At 45.2% G+C, this 15,267-nt stretch overlaps 1 protein-coding gene and 1 long non-coding RNA gene across 8 annotated transcripts in view; one reads left to right on the forward strand and one right to left on the reverse strand.

The window, feature by feature from the left end:
* LOC117202224 (uncharacterized) overlaps positions 1–3,919 on the reverse strand; it is a 157,657-nt gene extending 153,738 nt beyond the window's left edge. The window contains exons 1-2 of one of the 2 annotated variants that reach the window (XR_004484437.2): positions 3,706–3,918; positions 3,158–3,306 (exon numbers count right to left, since the gene is read on the reverse strand). This is a non-coding gene — a long non-coding RNA (uncharacterized LOC117202224). Of the gene's footprint in view, positions 1–3,157; positions 3,307–3,705 lie in introns of both variants that reach the window. The other variant, XR_004484436.2, reaches the window with a different exon arrangement.
* A 60-nt stretch (positions 3,920–3,979) lies between these two features.
* On the forward strand, positions 3,980–14,330 carry BOD1 (biorientation of chromosomes in cell division 1). Of its 6 annotated transcripts, none has more exons than XM_033432093.2 (5): positions 3,980–4,458; positions 6,132–6,194; positions 8,210–8,334; positions 9,869–9,953; positions 12,140–12,272. In XM_033432093.2, exons 1-4 carry the CDS (start codon positions 4,222–4,224, stop codon positions 9,927–9,929), a joined length of 486 nt encoding a protein of 161 aa, XP_033287984.1. In that variant the 5' UTR covers positions 3,980–4,221; the 3' UTR covers positions 9,930–9,953; positions 12,140–12,272. The 6 variants fall into 6 exon arrangements, with proteins under 6 accessions (XP_033287984.1, XP_033287982.1, XP_049564057.1 ...); XM_033432089.2 differs by lacking the exon at positions 9,869–9,953 and adding an exon at positions 13,539–14,330 and having other exon boundaries at positions 3,996–4,458; positions 12,140–12,336; XM_033432091.2 differs by lacking the exons at positions 9,869–9,953; positions 12,140–12,272 and adding an exon at positions 13,539–14,330 and having other exon boundaries at positions 3,986–4,458.
* The last annotated feature ends 937 nt before the right edge of the window (positions 14,331–15,267 follow it).

Consider the following 15,267-nt stretch of genomic DNA (forward strand, 5'->3'; position numbering starts at 1 on the left):
TTTCTGCCCACAACAGACTACAGATGAGTACATTAGGATGTTGTTTCAAGACCATATTATTAGCTATTAGTGCCTACCATGTGCCACCTTCTGCATATATATTATCTCTACATTTCACGACAAACTGAGGCTCAGAAGATTGTCGTAGGTCACATAGACGATAGCAGAGGTGCTGGATCCAAACCCAAGCCAGATTCCAAACTTCCCATTCTTTTCTCTCCATTATATCAGGATGCCTCTTCCACTCAGCGTTCTTTAGTAATGATAATTCAAAATGACAACGTGTTAAAAACACTGCAGCCTGAAATGTTATCTAAGATGCATGTTAGGTGGGAGAGGCAGTGGTAGTATCGATTGGTGCTGAGGACACCTGCTTATCAAAGCCCTGTTTTCTGAGTGTGTATTTGGATCCAATCTGTCATTAGAGATGCTGGAAAACATCGCAAAGAAACAAACAAAAAGCAGCCAAGATCCTTTGATGCAGATGTAGCCAATACACTACAGACAGGCAATCTCGAGAAACGCTGGATGCTGTCAATTAAGAAATGAATACCTGTCCAGCCTAAGAATTAGTAAGGCTCTTTGGATGAAAACAAGGAAGCAAGGAGAAAAAGGGCCACACCATGAACATGAATAAGGACCCACAACCTGTCTACCCCAAGTGGATGTGGTGTCTAAATGCAGCCCTGGGCTCTGGAATGCTCTTGCTTATATAACCGGATCTTGGATTAGAAGGTTGGAAGGTTACCAAGGCAACACACAGACTGACTTCTAACCCTGGGGCCTGCTCCCAGCCCCAGGTTCCTAGTCCAGTTCAGTCACACATATGGAAAGCTCACTCGAACACCTAACCCCTCTGTATATATAGTCAATATATTGAGTATATTCTGCCATTCGGTGGAGGGAGTTATCAAAAATCTTGAATGGGGCTTCCCTGGTGGTGCAGTGGTTGAGAGTCCGCCTGCCGATGCAGGGGACACGGGTTCGTGCCCCGGTCCGGGAGGATCCCACATGCCGCGGAGCAGCTGGGCCCGTGAGCCGTGGCCACTGAGCCTGCGCGTCCGGAGCCTGTGCTCCGCAACGGGAGAGGCCACAGCAGTGAGAGGTCCGCGTATCGCATTAAAAAAAAAAAAAAAAAATCTTGAATGGCCTGATCCTATACTTAGAAGAGCAAATTTCCCATTTACTCATTCATTACTTTCTTCTTCCATCCATCTATCATATATTTACAAAGAGCCCGTATGTACCAGACACTGTTCTAGGTGCTGGGCACACAATGATAAACGAAACAGACAATTCATTCCTTCATGGAATTTAGAAGTTAGCAGAGGAGACAGTGGTTAATCAAATAACTTCCCAACCCAAATGTGAATTTGTGGCTGTAATATGTTATCAACACTTCCTGAGGACCAGGAATTATTATGCTAAGTGGATTGCTAAAATGGAACTGAGGCTCGGAGAGGTGACGCAACTTTCCCAAAGTCACACCACCCCAAAGTGATGGAGCTGGGCTTCCAATCCAGAGCCCCCTGATGCAAAAAGCCCACGCACTTGGCTGCTTTTTCACATCTCCCTTGGCAAACTGTGTATCTCATTTCTAGTTTCTGCCCTTTCTCCTTTGAGATCTGGGTTTGGCCTGCAGTCTTTGACATAAAATATTCCAACACCTAATATGTACAATTCACTGGGCTCAGGAAACTTGTTACAGACAAATTTTAACAATGAGAGGCAACAATTATTTTTTCCTAAAGGATATCTGAAAATGAGATCACCACCTGGGCCAAAATTAAAAGTGTTCTGCATAGAAATTTCTAAAGGTCCTGTATTATTCACACAGCAATGGCGCTCCCTGGTGACAATTATTGTGTATTACATGCTCCTTGGCTTGGGGAAGGAATACATTTTGGATGTAGTGGAAGCTTCCTACTGCAAATTTGGACGAACAATAAGCCTCCCCTAGTCTTGATTTCCTTCACTCCTCGTTCCCCCGACCCCACCACACCCAATTTATATCAATTCCAGAGGCAAGGTCACAGGTATAGGGTGCAGCCTCTTTTCACAGTTGAGAGTTCTAGCAACTAGGACACAAGGTCCCCATGAGACTGACAAAGGGTTAAACCATTTGCTGCCAATCTCCAGGATCACTGACCCATTTGGTCATGATGGATTAATCCATCATCTCCTACTTTCTTTTCTGAAAGTAGTGGCTACAAATGACACCCTCCTCCACCCACCTCCCCCGCTCCACACACACACACACACACACACACACACACACACACACTCTCTCTCTCTCCCTCTCCCTCTCTCTCTCTCTCTCTCTCTCTCTGACTCTACCCCATGACTATAGGAAATAGACAAAAATTTACACATCTACTTTGAACTAGGCATTGAGCGATGGGCTGGGAACACAGTGATGAAGAGCAAGCTGTGATTCCAGCTCTAAAGCTTACACTGTAGCAGGGGAAACAGGTGGCCAACTAGCCTATAAATTATTCACTTTTGATTATAATAATTGGTACAAGAAAGAGGTTCTGAGAGTCTATACCAGTGAGACAAGACCAGATTAAGTCAGAGGGTCAGAAAAGTTACCCTGGAGAAAGAGAGTAAGGGGTGCTGTGCCAAAATGGAGAAGAGGCTGGTCAAAGTCAGGGAGCTTGGAGGAGAATGGACATGAGGCCCAGGTGGTCTGAATAGGGCCTCTCCTGGGGCTAAAGGTGGGTGATGAGTGTGGTACAACGAGGAAGAATAGTCATTAGGTAATCTCCAGGATGGTGAAGTATTAAGAGAGAATGTTGGTCATTAACTTAACCTTTGAGGAAGATTTAGCTTGAGTTAAAGGATGAGTATAAACTAACATCCCGATTTTCATTTTAAGGGTTAAACTCTGTTAAATAGGAAATGGTGGAGTGGAGAGCATCCCAGATCTCTGTCTATTATGCCTCTTCCCAGAAGGCAAGGATATTGAAGAATTTATTATTTACAACCCCTCCACTGCTTATGGAAGATGAGGAAATAACAATAGCAGGCAGAATTGCCAGGGGCTGTGGGCAGGAGTTCAGTCAATAATGGACAAAAGGCTGAATGGAAGAGAGGACAGTGGTGGCAGTTCCAACAGTAAACTGGGGCTACAAAACAATCAAGAAAAAAGCCTTACCTTTGATGCCAGCTAGCTCTCAGAATGTAGAACACCTTAGGTTAAACATTGCCAAGATTTGGATTCAGGAAACCTTTGTTCAAACCCTCCTCTTCCACCTCTAGCTACGTGATCAGGGTAACAAACTTTCTGTGCCTCCATTTCTGCCTCTGTAAAATAGCGATGACAAGATCTGCATTTTAGATTGTGAAGTAGTGTATGTGAAGTACTTAGCATCATGCCTGTAATATTCCAATTACTCAATATTCGTTTATTATTACTGACAATATTTAACATCTGGAAGGAAATACATAAAATAGAGAATCAGGGAAATTTTTTTACAGCAGTTTTCCATTATTTTTCAATTTTCTAAAATAAGTATGCATTTCTATTAAAATCAGAAGGGGAAATACACCCACAATTTCTGAATAAAAGAAATTTGACTAGTCCACTGCTTCCCACATTTCCTGGATCGTATTGTTCAAGAAAGGCGCGGGAATGCATGTTAAAAGCACAGATTCCTAGGCCCCGACCCAGAAATATTGAATCAGAATCTCTAAGGGACAAACCTGTGAATCTATACTTTCAATCAGCCTAGCAGACGATTCTTATAATCAGGCACTTTGAGGACGCGCTGATTTAAAGTGAGAGGGCAGTAACGGAGCAAGGAAGGCCAGCCCAGGCTGCAGCAATCACGAGGGCCTAAGCCTACAAGTCCCATACTGCCCCGCAAACTGGAGACGAGAGTCCGGAGCCTGCCGGGAGATGTAGTTTTCGTCGGCCAGACCTCTGCCTATAAGAAAGCCGGAGATGACTGCCGGAAAACCTCCTGCCCCACAATGCAGAGGTTGGCGGTGTCGTCACCCGGAGAGCGCCATGGATGGGGTGGGCGGTTTCTGCCGCCTCTACCGCCACTTCTGCTGCCTCAGAAGCTGCCGTTGCCGCCGTCCTCGCCGCCACGCTTTCCTCCTCCCCCGCCGCTGCCTCCTCCTTCTCCGGCCCCTCGGCCACCTCTACACGACCCAGGCCCTCTGTCCTTGAGAGGAATCCGTATTCAGTCTCCTTCGCGGGCCCGGGGCGCAGCCATGGCGGACGGCGGGGGCGGAGGGGGCACCGGCGCGGTGGGCGGCGGCGGCGCCGGCCAAGCCTCGGCGGGGGCGACGACAGGCGCGACGGGAGCCGGTGGGAGCGGCGGCCCCATCAACCCGGCCTCACTGCCTCCCGGCGACCCGCAGCTCATCGCGCTCATCGTGGAGCAGCTCAAGAGCCGGGGGCTGTTTGACAGCTTCCGCCGGGACTGCCTGGCCGACGTGGACACCAAGGTAGATTAGGCCGCCTGGGCTCAGGCGGGCCGGGCTGGGCATGAGGCTGCCAGGGTTGCATTTCGCATTTCCAAAGGAGAGAGAAAAACAAAAGACACCTTAAAAATCTCAGCAGCGAGGAGACCGCTTAGGGCAGTATAGGAAGCTTTCTGAGGGATGCCCACGTGGGTTCGGCTCCCAGCCCCATCACTATTCTGTGCGACTTAGCCCAGTCGCATCTCTCAACTTGGGGATCCAGCACCGGTTTCACAGCCTGCCTATCTCCTGTCTTTCCCAAGATGGGACTCCTTTAAAGCCCTCAGTAACAAATCTCAGTATGTTAAAAACAGTGGAGGAAACCAGGTAAGTAAGCGTGAATGGTTTGAATGCACTATCATCAGCCTATAATAACTATTCCTTTTCTCTAGCTTAGTGATTTGCAGACTTGCATGCACAGTTAATTAAGGTACATTGTTGTAGAACCAGCACCCTATTTTGTTCTCCATCATTGACTGAAAGGGATTTGGTGCCTATCTTAGATCCTAATGCCATAGGTCAACCAAGTCAACAGATAGCACAATGCTGTTTCACTTTACCTACTTGCCAAGGTTCATTTGTATTCAGTGAAGTCACGTGTGTTAAGTGTCAGACAAACAGCAGTTGCTGGAATGTTCGTTTACTCCCTTTTCAGAAGCTTCTCCAACAAGACTTAGGAGGCTCTGTTCCTGAATGGGCTGCTAGAGGGAAGTGATTTCTCCCCTCTGAGCCTGTCATGGAAATCTTTTGCGTACCTCACAGCAAGATTGTGAGCTTAAAACTAGACCTTAAAAATAGGGAAAGACCTTGTCCATGTACCCATTAAACATTTATTGATGGGGCTTGTGGATACAGGAACGAGCAAGTCACTACCCAGTCCTCAAAGATTGTATTCTAGGGTAGAAAACTGAAACGTAGACCAGATAGTATAAATAGTAAGTGGTGTATGCTGTTATTCTCCAAGATTAAAAACTCAAGGAGAAGTGCTATCCTTGAAATGGGGTGTTTAATTTTCCTTATTTAAGGTTCCCAGGTACATATTGACAGAGCTTTCACCTTTTCCAGTACTGGGTGTTTTCAACTTCCCATTGCAAGTTCTCCACTCATGTTTCATTTGTCTCACTGGGTTTTGTGTGGCTTAATCAATGTAGTATACATTTCTTTAAATCGGTATTGAGAATCTGTTGGGGGAGAGGGAATTGGAGCCTTCACCACTTAACATCTCCTTAGATGTTCTTTCTGGTAGTCACCTGGTTGTCTTAATTTTTTTTTTTTTTTTTTTTTGTGGTACGCGGGCCTCTCACTGTCGTGGCCTCTCCCGTTGCGGAGCACAGGCTCCGGACGCGCAGGCTCAGCAGCCACGGCTCACGGACCCAGCCGCTCCGCGGCACGTGGGATCTTCCCGGACCGGGGCACAAACCCGCGTCCCCTGCATCGGCAGGCGACTCTCAACTACTGCGCCACCAGGGAAGCCCTGTCTTAATTCTTGAAGATAGTGTGTTTTAGACACATCCTTTATTGCTTTGGTCCCATGGTTCTCAAAGTGTGGCCCCTAGATCATCAGCATCACCTGATAACTTGTCAGATTTACTGTTAGGCTCCACCCCAGACTACAAACATAAAAAGTGTACTGATGGTGTTTGTAATTTACTTTGCAGTGCATCCAAAATATAAACAAACAGAACAAACTGATAGGTGAAGAAGAGACGGAGATAGTGATAGTAAGTATAATAAAATGTCAGTGGCAGGCACATTAGGTCCTTTCACTTCATGAACTGAAGGGATTATTCTGTATTGTCAGGGTCTCTTAAGGTTTGGTGGTGACATTAGCTGTCCTTTGTCCTTTTCCCTGTGAACCGTTTCTATCTAAAACTGGGTGAGTTATTTTGAATCGTAGAAGGTATAGTATCAGGATTAATGGTTAAAAGGTACAAATCTACTTCTAACTCCTGTAAGCCAAGGGGAGACTCTGTTGGCTCATGGGCTCTAAGGAAAGCTAGAATGGATAAACTGCCAGAAGGGTAGGGATGCATTTGGAACCAGGGATGCTCCACTAGGGCTGTCTTTCATGCCTCTTCTTCATAACTCTCTTAACTGTCACTGCAGAGCAGAGCCATCCATTTGGTTACTAGTATCTATTGGTTACATCTTACAGCTTCTTCCTCTAGAAACAGCTCCAGTTCAAAAAATCCCAGGAAGTGTCTGCATCGTCTCAGCATGGGGAGGCACCCACCCCTGTAGCCAGGAGAACGTGGCACCCACTGCCCTCCCCACAGTAGTGGGTAATGAAGAGGGGAAGATGGTTACCAGGAAACAGGAGTTGCTAGGCAGACGGTACAGGGGTATCTGAATTTTAGTCCTCACCCGTCTCCCTGCCTTACTCTCTCCAGGTTTGGTGGAGAGTCTTTATGCCTGTGAGTCATGGCCTTTGGGAAGAGCCCATTCATGGAGTTGAGGCCAATCGATTCCTTTGTCAGTTTCATTGACCTGACTGTTAGCAAACTTTTGTCACAGTAACACTACATGATAAACCAAATCTCAGTGACTTACAACAAGCATTTGTTCTCATGCTGATGGGGCTACAAGTCAGCTAAAGTTCCTCTGATCTAGACAGGCTCGGTGCTCAGCTGTAGGTGGCCTGGGCTTGGGTCCAAGCTGTGGGTTGGGGTAGGTCTGCTGCACATGTGCTCATCCGAGGTCCCAGGCCAAATGGACAGGGGCTGCAAAGGACTACCCTCATCAAAGGTCACCAGAGTACAAGAGCCAAGCCAGGTGGCACAGCCACATTTAGGACCTCTTGTCACTAACACTCTGTTGGCCAGAGCAGATCACACTGCTAAACGCAGTGTCACTGGGGTAGGGAAGTATTCTCTGCCCACAGTGGGAGGAGAGAGGAATGAAGTGTGAACAGCAATGCACACTGCTACACCTGGTTTGGAGAAGAACAACTAGTGGTGCCAGAAGGTCTTGGAGGCTTAGAACATGCATTCCTTATGTTCACATGGATTCCTTGTGTTCATCAAGTTCCTTTCTGACTTTGTTCTGACCCTAGTTGGGTCTAGAACATTTGAGACCAACAAGTGCCTCTCAGGCTCCTTTTGGGACTTAAGTTTTGCTTCCCTTCAGCCTTTCCCAGTGTTCCGTAGGCGTTGACTTCAGTCTGCATTCATGAGTCATGCTGAGGGTTGGGTGGGCCTTCATTTTATGCGGAGAACTTTCCCGAGGCCTTGCTTGTGGCCAAGAAGACCCTGTGAGGTAAGCAGGGCAGTAATACTTGTTTTACAGACGGAAATAACTGAGACTCAGGTTGGCTGACCTGTCGAAAGTCAGAGAGCTAGTAAGCAATGGAGCTGGACTAGAACCCATTTCCTTTGATTTGGAAACGGCCTGGGTCTAACCTTGGCTTTGCCACATTTTAGCCTTGTAGGCAAGTTGTTTACTTTTTCTAAGCCTGTATCCTCTAACATGAGAGCAGGAGAGAGCCAACAGGACCTCCCTCGTAGAGTTATTTGAAAAGTAAGTGGGGTAATAAAGCATCTGGCATTGTAGCAGGCACACATGTTGGTCATTAATCCATGCTCTGCCATGCTGCGTGATGATCTTCATGGACACGATGGGAGTGTATTTAAGGACCTGAAATTCTGCATTTCTATGAAAAGCAGTGTTCTGAATGACTAATTTCCAAAACTTTGGTGCGTGTAACTTCTGACCTTGCCCCTTCTTTTTAATATTTTAGCCAGCTTACCAAAACCTGAGGCAGAAAGTGGATAATTTTGTGTCAACACATCTGGACAAGCAGGAGTGGAATCCTACGATGAACAAAAACCAATTGCGAAATGGTCTGAGGCAGAGTGTGGTTCAGTAAGTAAGCAGAATTGAGAGCGTAAAGGCAGTTATCACAAGCGTGACTCGCAAGAAGGCCAATGCAAGGCACTATTTGGTCAAGGTGCATGGTACTTTCCAGCAAATGTGACATACAAGTTACAGCAGACCCTGCCCCTATTAAAATTAAGGTTCAAGTAAGCAAAGAACTCAATTGAAATTCTTGCTACCCACATAGGCCTCCCATGCACACCTCTACCAGGAAAGATATTCCAAATTGTAAGACATATTTCACACTCTTTGAAGTTTTCAGTGTAATGTGAACATACGCTGGAGTTCATACCGATATATCAATGTTTGGGTCTTGGGCAAGAGCAGCTGGATCTTCTCACAAGTCAGTGTGGGTTATACAAATTTTCTGAATCCACACGGCCCCTCTAAAGTGTAATGGCAGCTTTCAGGAAGGCATGGAGTCTTATTAAGGTATATTCTTCACAGCAGCAAACTGAACCTTAGTTAATGAGGTGCTACTGATCGCTCATCCAAGTGACTTCTCAGTGTCACTGGCACAAAAGTGGTGCATGAAATCCAGTGTCCTAAGATAAGCTTTTTCTAATCCATTCAGAATCCTTTTTTTGCTCTTCATATCAGCACTTATGTTCAGGTTTTCTTGATCCACTGTCTCTCCTGGAATATCTAAAAGCTTGTGAAGCCTTCCCCTTTAAAAACAGAAGTATCAGGGAATTGTGCCGAGTCAAAAAAACCCAGTATCAAAAAGGTAGTGGTGCACGATTCCATTTCTGTAACATTCGCGAACTAACATATAATTATAGGGATGGAGAATAGATTAGTGATTGCTAGGGCTTAGGGTCAGGGTCGGGGGGTGAGTGTGGCTAGAAAGGAGTAGCATGAAGGGGGTGGGGTACAGGTGAGTATCTTAATTGTGGTGGTGGTTACATGAAGGTCCTCATGATAAAGTTGTGCAGAGCTACCCACGCCGACGCACATGAGTGCAACTGTAACTGAGACGTAACCGAGGTCAGGAGAGTACCCGTGCTGGTTTTCTGGGGTTTTGCGCCCACCCCCTTTGTTTTTGGAGGTTTAATTGACATACAGCATATTGGTTTCAGGTATAATTAGTTTCAAACGTAAAGATTCAATATTTGTATATATTTTGAAATGATCACCACAGTAAGTCTAGTTAACATCCATCACCACGTATAGTTACAGAATTTTTCCTTTTTCCTGTGTTCCTGGCTTTGATGTTGTACTGCAGTCGTGTACAGTACAAGCATTCGGGGTGGCTGGGTAAAGGAGTGCGTGGACCTCCCTATGTAATTCCTTGCAACTTTCTATGGATATGTAATTTCAAAATAAGTTTTGTAAAATAGAAAAGGATGCTTATTAACAAGCTGGCACTTGCAGTATGGCTGTATGGCTGATGAAATCTGAATCTTTAAACGAAACTAAAATTTACAGAAACTCTCAGAGTTAGGGAAGAAGCATGATACCAAAAGATGCCCAGTGCCTTGTCATTCTGGATTTATCACCCATTGCCTTTCTGTTTCTCTAGGGAGCAGACTGTGGCACAGGGATCCTTCAGAGAGAAGGGGACGATAGCTTCCACTTACTGAGCAACTATTTCATGTCTGGCACTGGTCCCTATATGTGTTATCGCTAATCCTTACAAAAAACATATTTGACAGCTGCAGTAACAAATCAGATGAAACTTTTTTTTTAACCCTGCCTTTTAAGGGTTAAAAGCATATTAAGAAACTAAATCTAAGCACCACATATTTGAAAGGGTGCCATTAATGGTATGAAAACTGTCAACGTTACTGTTAATTTTTAATACACAATGATGTCATTCTTGAGGTATGCATGTGGAGCTTCTCTTTATATACCTTTAATATGAAATGTAACACAGAAAGGTGCTTAGAACAGAGATGCAGTCTAACAAGTAATTAGAACATCCCTGTAGTCACCACCCAGGTTGAGAAATAGAACTTACCAGCACCCTCCAAAACACCCCGGCCCTGCCTCCCTCCTTTCTTGATATACCTTCCTCCTCTCAGAAGGTTACCATACTTCTGAGTTGGATGGTCATTCTTTCCTTGCTTTTTTTTCATAGTTTTACCACCTATGTAAATATTTCCTCCTTTTTGATTTGAGCTAGAATGTATTTAACCTGAAAACATGAATTTGGATGTAGTACTGAGACACTTCTATGTGATTCTTGCTAACATTTTGAATTTGAGGCAAATTCTAATGAAGTTTTAAAGTGAAGATTTGCTACTTAACCCTGTAGATGAAACACTGCAGCCCTCAGCATTGGCTGGCTGGCCTGGCTCTTCAGGCCCAGAACCTGTATCCCAGTTCTGCAGCGTGGAGGGCTTAACAGGAAATCAGGCTCTACTGTTGAACCTAATTATGACTGATAAGTCTTTTAACTGCATATTTGTTCATTTCATCTTCCGTTTTAGGCTCCTGACAAGATCCTGTTTTCTCCGAACACTTTTAAAATCTCCAAGAAAGGGAGCTACACTCTTGGTACTTTGTTTTCCTTGGTCAGGCTTTCACCTCCAGTAAAGACCCCTGTGAATCTGACCTGGGAAGCGGGGTGGTGTAGGTGGACAGCCGTTGGCTTGTGCCTAAGGAGAGGTGGCTTTGCTTCCCCACTGACCCATGGCCTGCTGCTGGCCTCTCTGTGTTCCACGGTGCTCATCTCTAAGGGCACACATTGTCTATTGGGGTCTGCCCCAAAGTGCCCCTGTACTCTAATGGTGGTCTGTTTACATCTAGGCTTTCTGTTGATAAGCTGTCAGTTCCCACTGGATCTAGGAAGCACTTTATTCACTACTCAGCCTAACCAGTTCAAGGCCTGTTTCTCATCTCACTTATCACTGTGTGTGTTCACCCAGTTGTCTCCTTGGCTGTACCCTGACACACCATTTGCCCCATTACTGCAGGACCTATTTTTACCCAAGCAAAAGCTTGAATGGCCTAAGAACTCAAGTCTAAAGGAAAGTAAGTAAAACCTGTCCACCATGCTTGTGATGGTATTTGACTGTTTTAATCCTTCGAGGAGAACAATTCAGTTTGACCCTGCATGGACTATTTTCCAAACCCTTCAAATGAGATTTGTTTCCTGTGACCATAATCTTCCTCACTACCCACCCCTGGTGTTTGAATATAGACATCTTGACTAATTTTTGCTCTATTTCAGAAAGGATTAGGGATGTATTTTAGCCCCTTAGGAACTGAGAACCAGTCTGTTTCTTGTCTGTTTACTTGTTTGCTTCCAAGTTACCTAGTATGTGTCATAGGTAACAACCACAGCCGAAGGCCTTGTTGAATTGCTGGTGATGCTGTAAACATTCCCAGCCCTGACTGATTTGTGTTATATAAGATTTAGGGCTTACTAGCCAGGTTGCTGCTGGAGGCTGCTTCTCCTGCTTTGACTTGTGAGAGGATAGATATTGAAGGAAATGGAGTCAAGTGGGAGGCTTACTGGCTTTGACAGACTGAGGTTTTCAACTGTCCCCGTGCCGTCGGTTCTTTCCTACCATATTGTTACTTGCTCTTTGTCTTTGGGACAGTTTTGTTTGGTTCTCTTGTACAACGTTGAGGTGGGAGTGGATGAGATTGTGTATTAGGAATAATGATAGCTGCTGGTCACGAATTGCCCTCTAGAGATATCATGGCTTGAACCCTGTGTGGTAAGTGGACCGCCCTGTGAAAGAACTCCCTCAAGGGGCTCTACTTTGGACCAGGTGGACATTTATTGGGCTCTCTCATGACATTTGGAGGCTAAATAATGGAATGATCTATTTGTCTTCTCAAGGTCAGGGATGTTGGAAGCTGGAGTGGACAGAATTATTTCCCAGGTGGTGGATCCCAAACTAAACCACATCTTCAGGCCACAGATAGAACGAGCAATTCATGAGTTCCTGGCAGCCCAGAAAAAAGAAGCTGTGCCAGCACCCCCTCCAGAGCCTGAAAGCCAGGACCCTCCAGCCCCATCCCAGGATGCTTCCTAAGGTCCAGTATCCCGTCTTTTTTTTTTTTTTTTTTTTTTGCGATACGTGGGCCTCTTACTGCTGTGGCCTCTCCCGTTGCGGAGCACAGGCTCCAGACGCGCAGGCTCAGCGGCCATGGCTCACGGGCCTAGCTGCACCACGGCATGTGGGATCTTCCCAGACCGGGGCACGAACCCGTGTCCCCTGCATCGGCAGGCGGACTCTCAACCACTGCGCCACCAGGGAAGCCCCAGTATCCTGTCTTTTGTCCAGGAACATTCACCTCTGGCTTATAGATATAGAAAATGGATAGAAAAGGGGTAAGCCATTACTGAGGGTCATGTTTCTTGTCTATTCAGAAAAGTATTTACTGCAAATGGACTTCATTTTGTTATGAGTCATTTTTTACTGAGAACTAATTAGTAATGTTTTCCTGTGTCTGTGAGTATGATTTTCTGTGCCAGCAGAGCTAAACGTTTAAGCTGTGAATAGATGTTTCATTAGAAACCATCTGGGATGATTGGTGTGCACAAGGCAAATTCACATGAAAGTCTTGTTGTTCTGAAATTGTTTAAATGAGTCTCTCCCCTGGACATGAGTCAACTTGGGTTTACAGTTTTTATATAAAATCAAGCAATGCATTCTAAAGTGGCATCCTAAATGGGGCTCAGAGTCTGCTTTAAGCCCTGCTGGATTTCCTTGTATTTAGTAAGGATTTCAATTCACCACTGTCAGTTACCGTGGGATTCTTCTGTTATGAGCACTCCTTTTTTTTTTTACATTTGAAATTTAATTTTAAAAATCAGCTCTAGATACACAAAACAGTGCTTTTTGCAGAGCTTGGGAGACATTAGTAAACGTAAGCAGCGATCACCAAGTAAGCAGTGGCGGACTCAGCTCAGCCATTGTTGGTAACCATCAGGGTGTGCCTCATCCCCTCATGCTACTTCGGTGTTCTCTTTGCAAGAGTCTTTAAGATGGCTGTTACTTTTGATAAATAAAATAAGCATCAGTGAGTGAACAAAGTGAGAACATCAGGCTCACATGGGGCACTCGAGAGAAATTGTCCCTTTGTACCTGTGTATATTAGGAGAACACCTCAATTCCATTATGGAGAGGAAAACATTCATTTCATGTCTGTCTTTCTAGTTTAATTCCTTTGGGGATATAAAATTAAACATAACACAAAACTAACATTTTGATATGATTATCTTTTCTTTTTAGAATATGCCTGACACGTTTTGGAAGCTCCATTGAATTAATGGTGAAGAACTGGATTCAGTTACATAAGAGTACAACTTCAGAGTGAAGACAGGCCAAGGTCATCACTGATTTCACAATTCAACGTTGACTGTGGGGCGGTGTCCAGATAAAGTAGGGAGCAAATGGGCCAGTAGGAGAGTTGACCATGTGGGCCCCACGTCGTGCTGCCGTCTGGCCAGCCTGTCCAAGGGGTGACACCCACTAGACACTACAGATACATTAAGAAACACTACATCAACTTGGGGTTGTCCTGAAACAAACCTCTGTACTTGAACTTAGAGACTGTGTATGAATTTTAGGGTTTGTGCTTGGGGATAAGCAACAGCTACAATGAAGGCACATAACCAGTCCCAAAGATGCAATTTCAAAGAATGACAGTAAAGGTTAGCCAGGAGTAGGTATTTGACAATGCTTATTTGATACTGTTTCTCAGAGTTTCAAATAAGAGTGTACAAGCCGTTTAGCATCAAATAGCTTTAAGGTTGTTGTGACCCTCTTGTCCATGACTCTTTAGCTTCCGTTTCCTTTCCCCTGTAAGAGGTGTCAAAACATGGGACCCTAGAATGCATGAGGAAATGTAGAATTAGGTATAAGGAAAAACATTTGCAGGCTCTCTGTCCAGGGCTGCTTCCTATCCTGCAAGGGCTAGTGAGTCTTGGGTGTGTTTATTTTATTCTCATGTTTGTGTTTTTTAGAAGGTGAATAATTAAGAAGTGGCTTAAGTTTTGTAATTAAATCATTTGATACTCTGAAGCTTCGACTAATTCTTAGACCCCAGGTGCGCAGTGTAACCTTTGTCCTCGGCCTGCATGCCATTCCTGTGCTCAACACGACTTAATGGCAGTGAAGGACTGGTAGACATGCCTTGGAACTACCGTCGTCCTGCAGCTAGTGGGTGTAGCTGGAAGTGAGCAAGACGTTCCTCTCTTCCCCAGACTATTCCTGATGCCAGTCTTTAATTGTCCTGCAGCTAGTGGGTGTCGTCCTGCAGCTAGTGGGTGTAGCTGGAAGTGAGCAAGACGTTCCTCTCTTCCCCAGACTATTCCTGATGCCAGTCTTTAGTTGAGCGTACTGTGCTCTGTCAGTGTTTCCCAAACTTGTTTGCGGAAGTGTCACCTGGGGATTTTAAGAAAAAAATGCATATTCTGATTCAGAAGTTCTGGGAGGACCCGAGAGTGTTTCTGACAGGTTCCAGGTGATGACTCGGCATATTGCATCCCAAGCCTTGGATGATATCAAAAATTACTTCAAACTAAGTGTCTTTCCTTCTTAGTTGAGTCTACTCCTGGATATTGTTACTCAGACTTTAACCTGTTTAGACTTCCGCCTTTACCATCAAAACCTGTAAGTTAGGACTGCACTTCCGTATTTAGCAAGATGTTTGGGCAACACGTGCCCTTACTTTAAAGCAAGCTGACCACATGTTTAGGGCAGGCGGCAGTTACCTCTGAAGTGTGTTCTGCTTCCCGCTGAAACAGGTTGGTGTCCTTTTCAGTTTAGGATTCAACTACCAAGTCCTCAGTACCCAGAGAAGGGCCCCTCTAGTCCTCTTCACTCCACTAATAGGTAAACATGGAATGACCAGTCTTACCGGTCCTGTGCTCTGCAAGGAAGCTTCTCAGACTAGTATCTCCTCTTCAGTACCATGAACCTCCTTCCCTGGGAGGCCTCTGCCACCGGACGGAGGCCT

The sequence above is a fragment of the Orcinus orca genome, chromosome 3 (genome assembly GCF_937001465.1).
Source record: "Orcinus orca chromosome 3, mOrcOrc1.1, whole genome shotgun sequence".
Taxonomy (NCBI): domain Eukaryota; kingdom Metazoa; phylum Chordata; class Mammalia; order Artiodactyla; family Delphinidae; genus Orcinus; species Orcinus orca.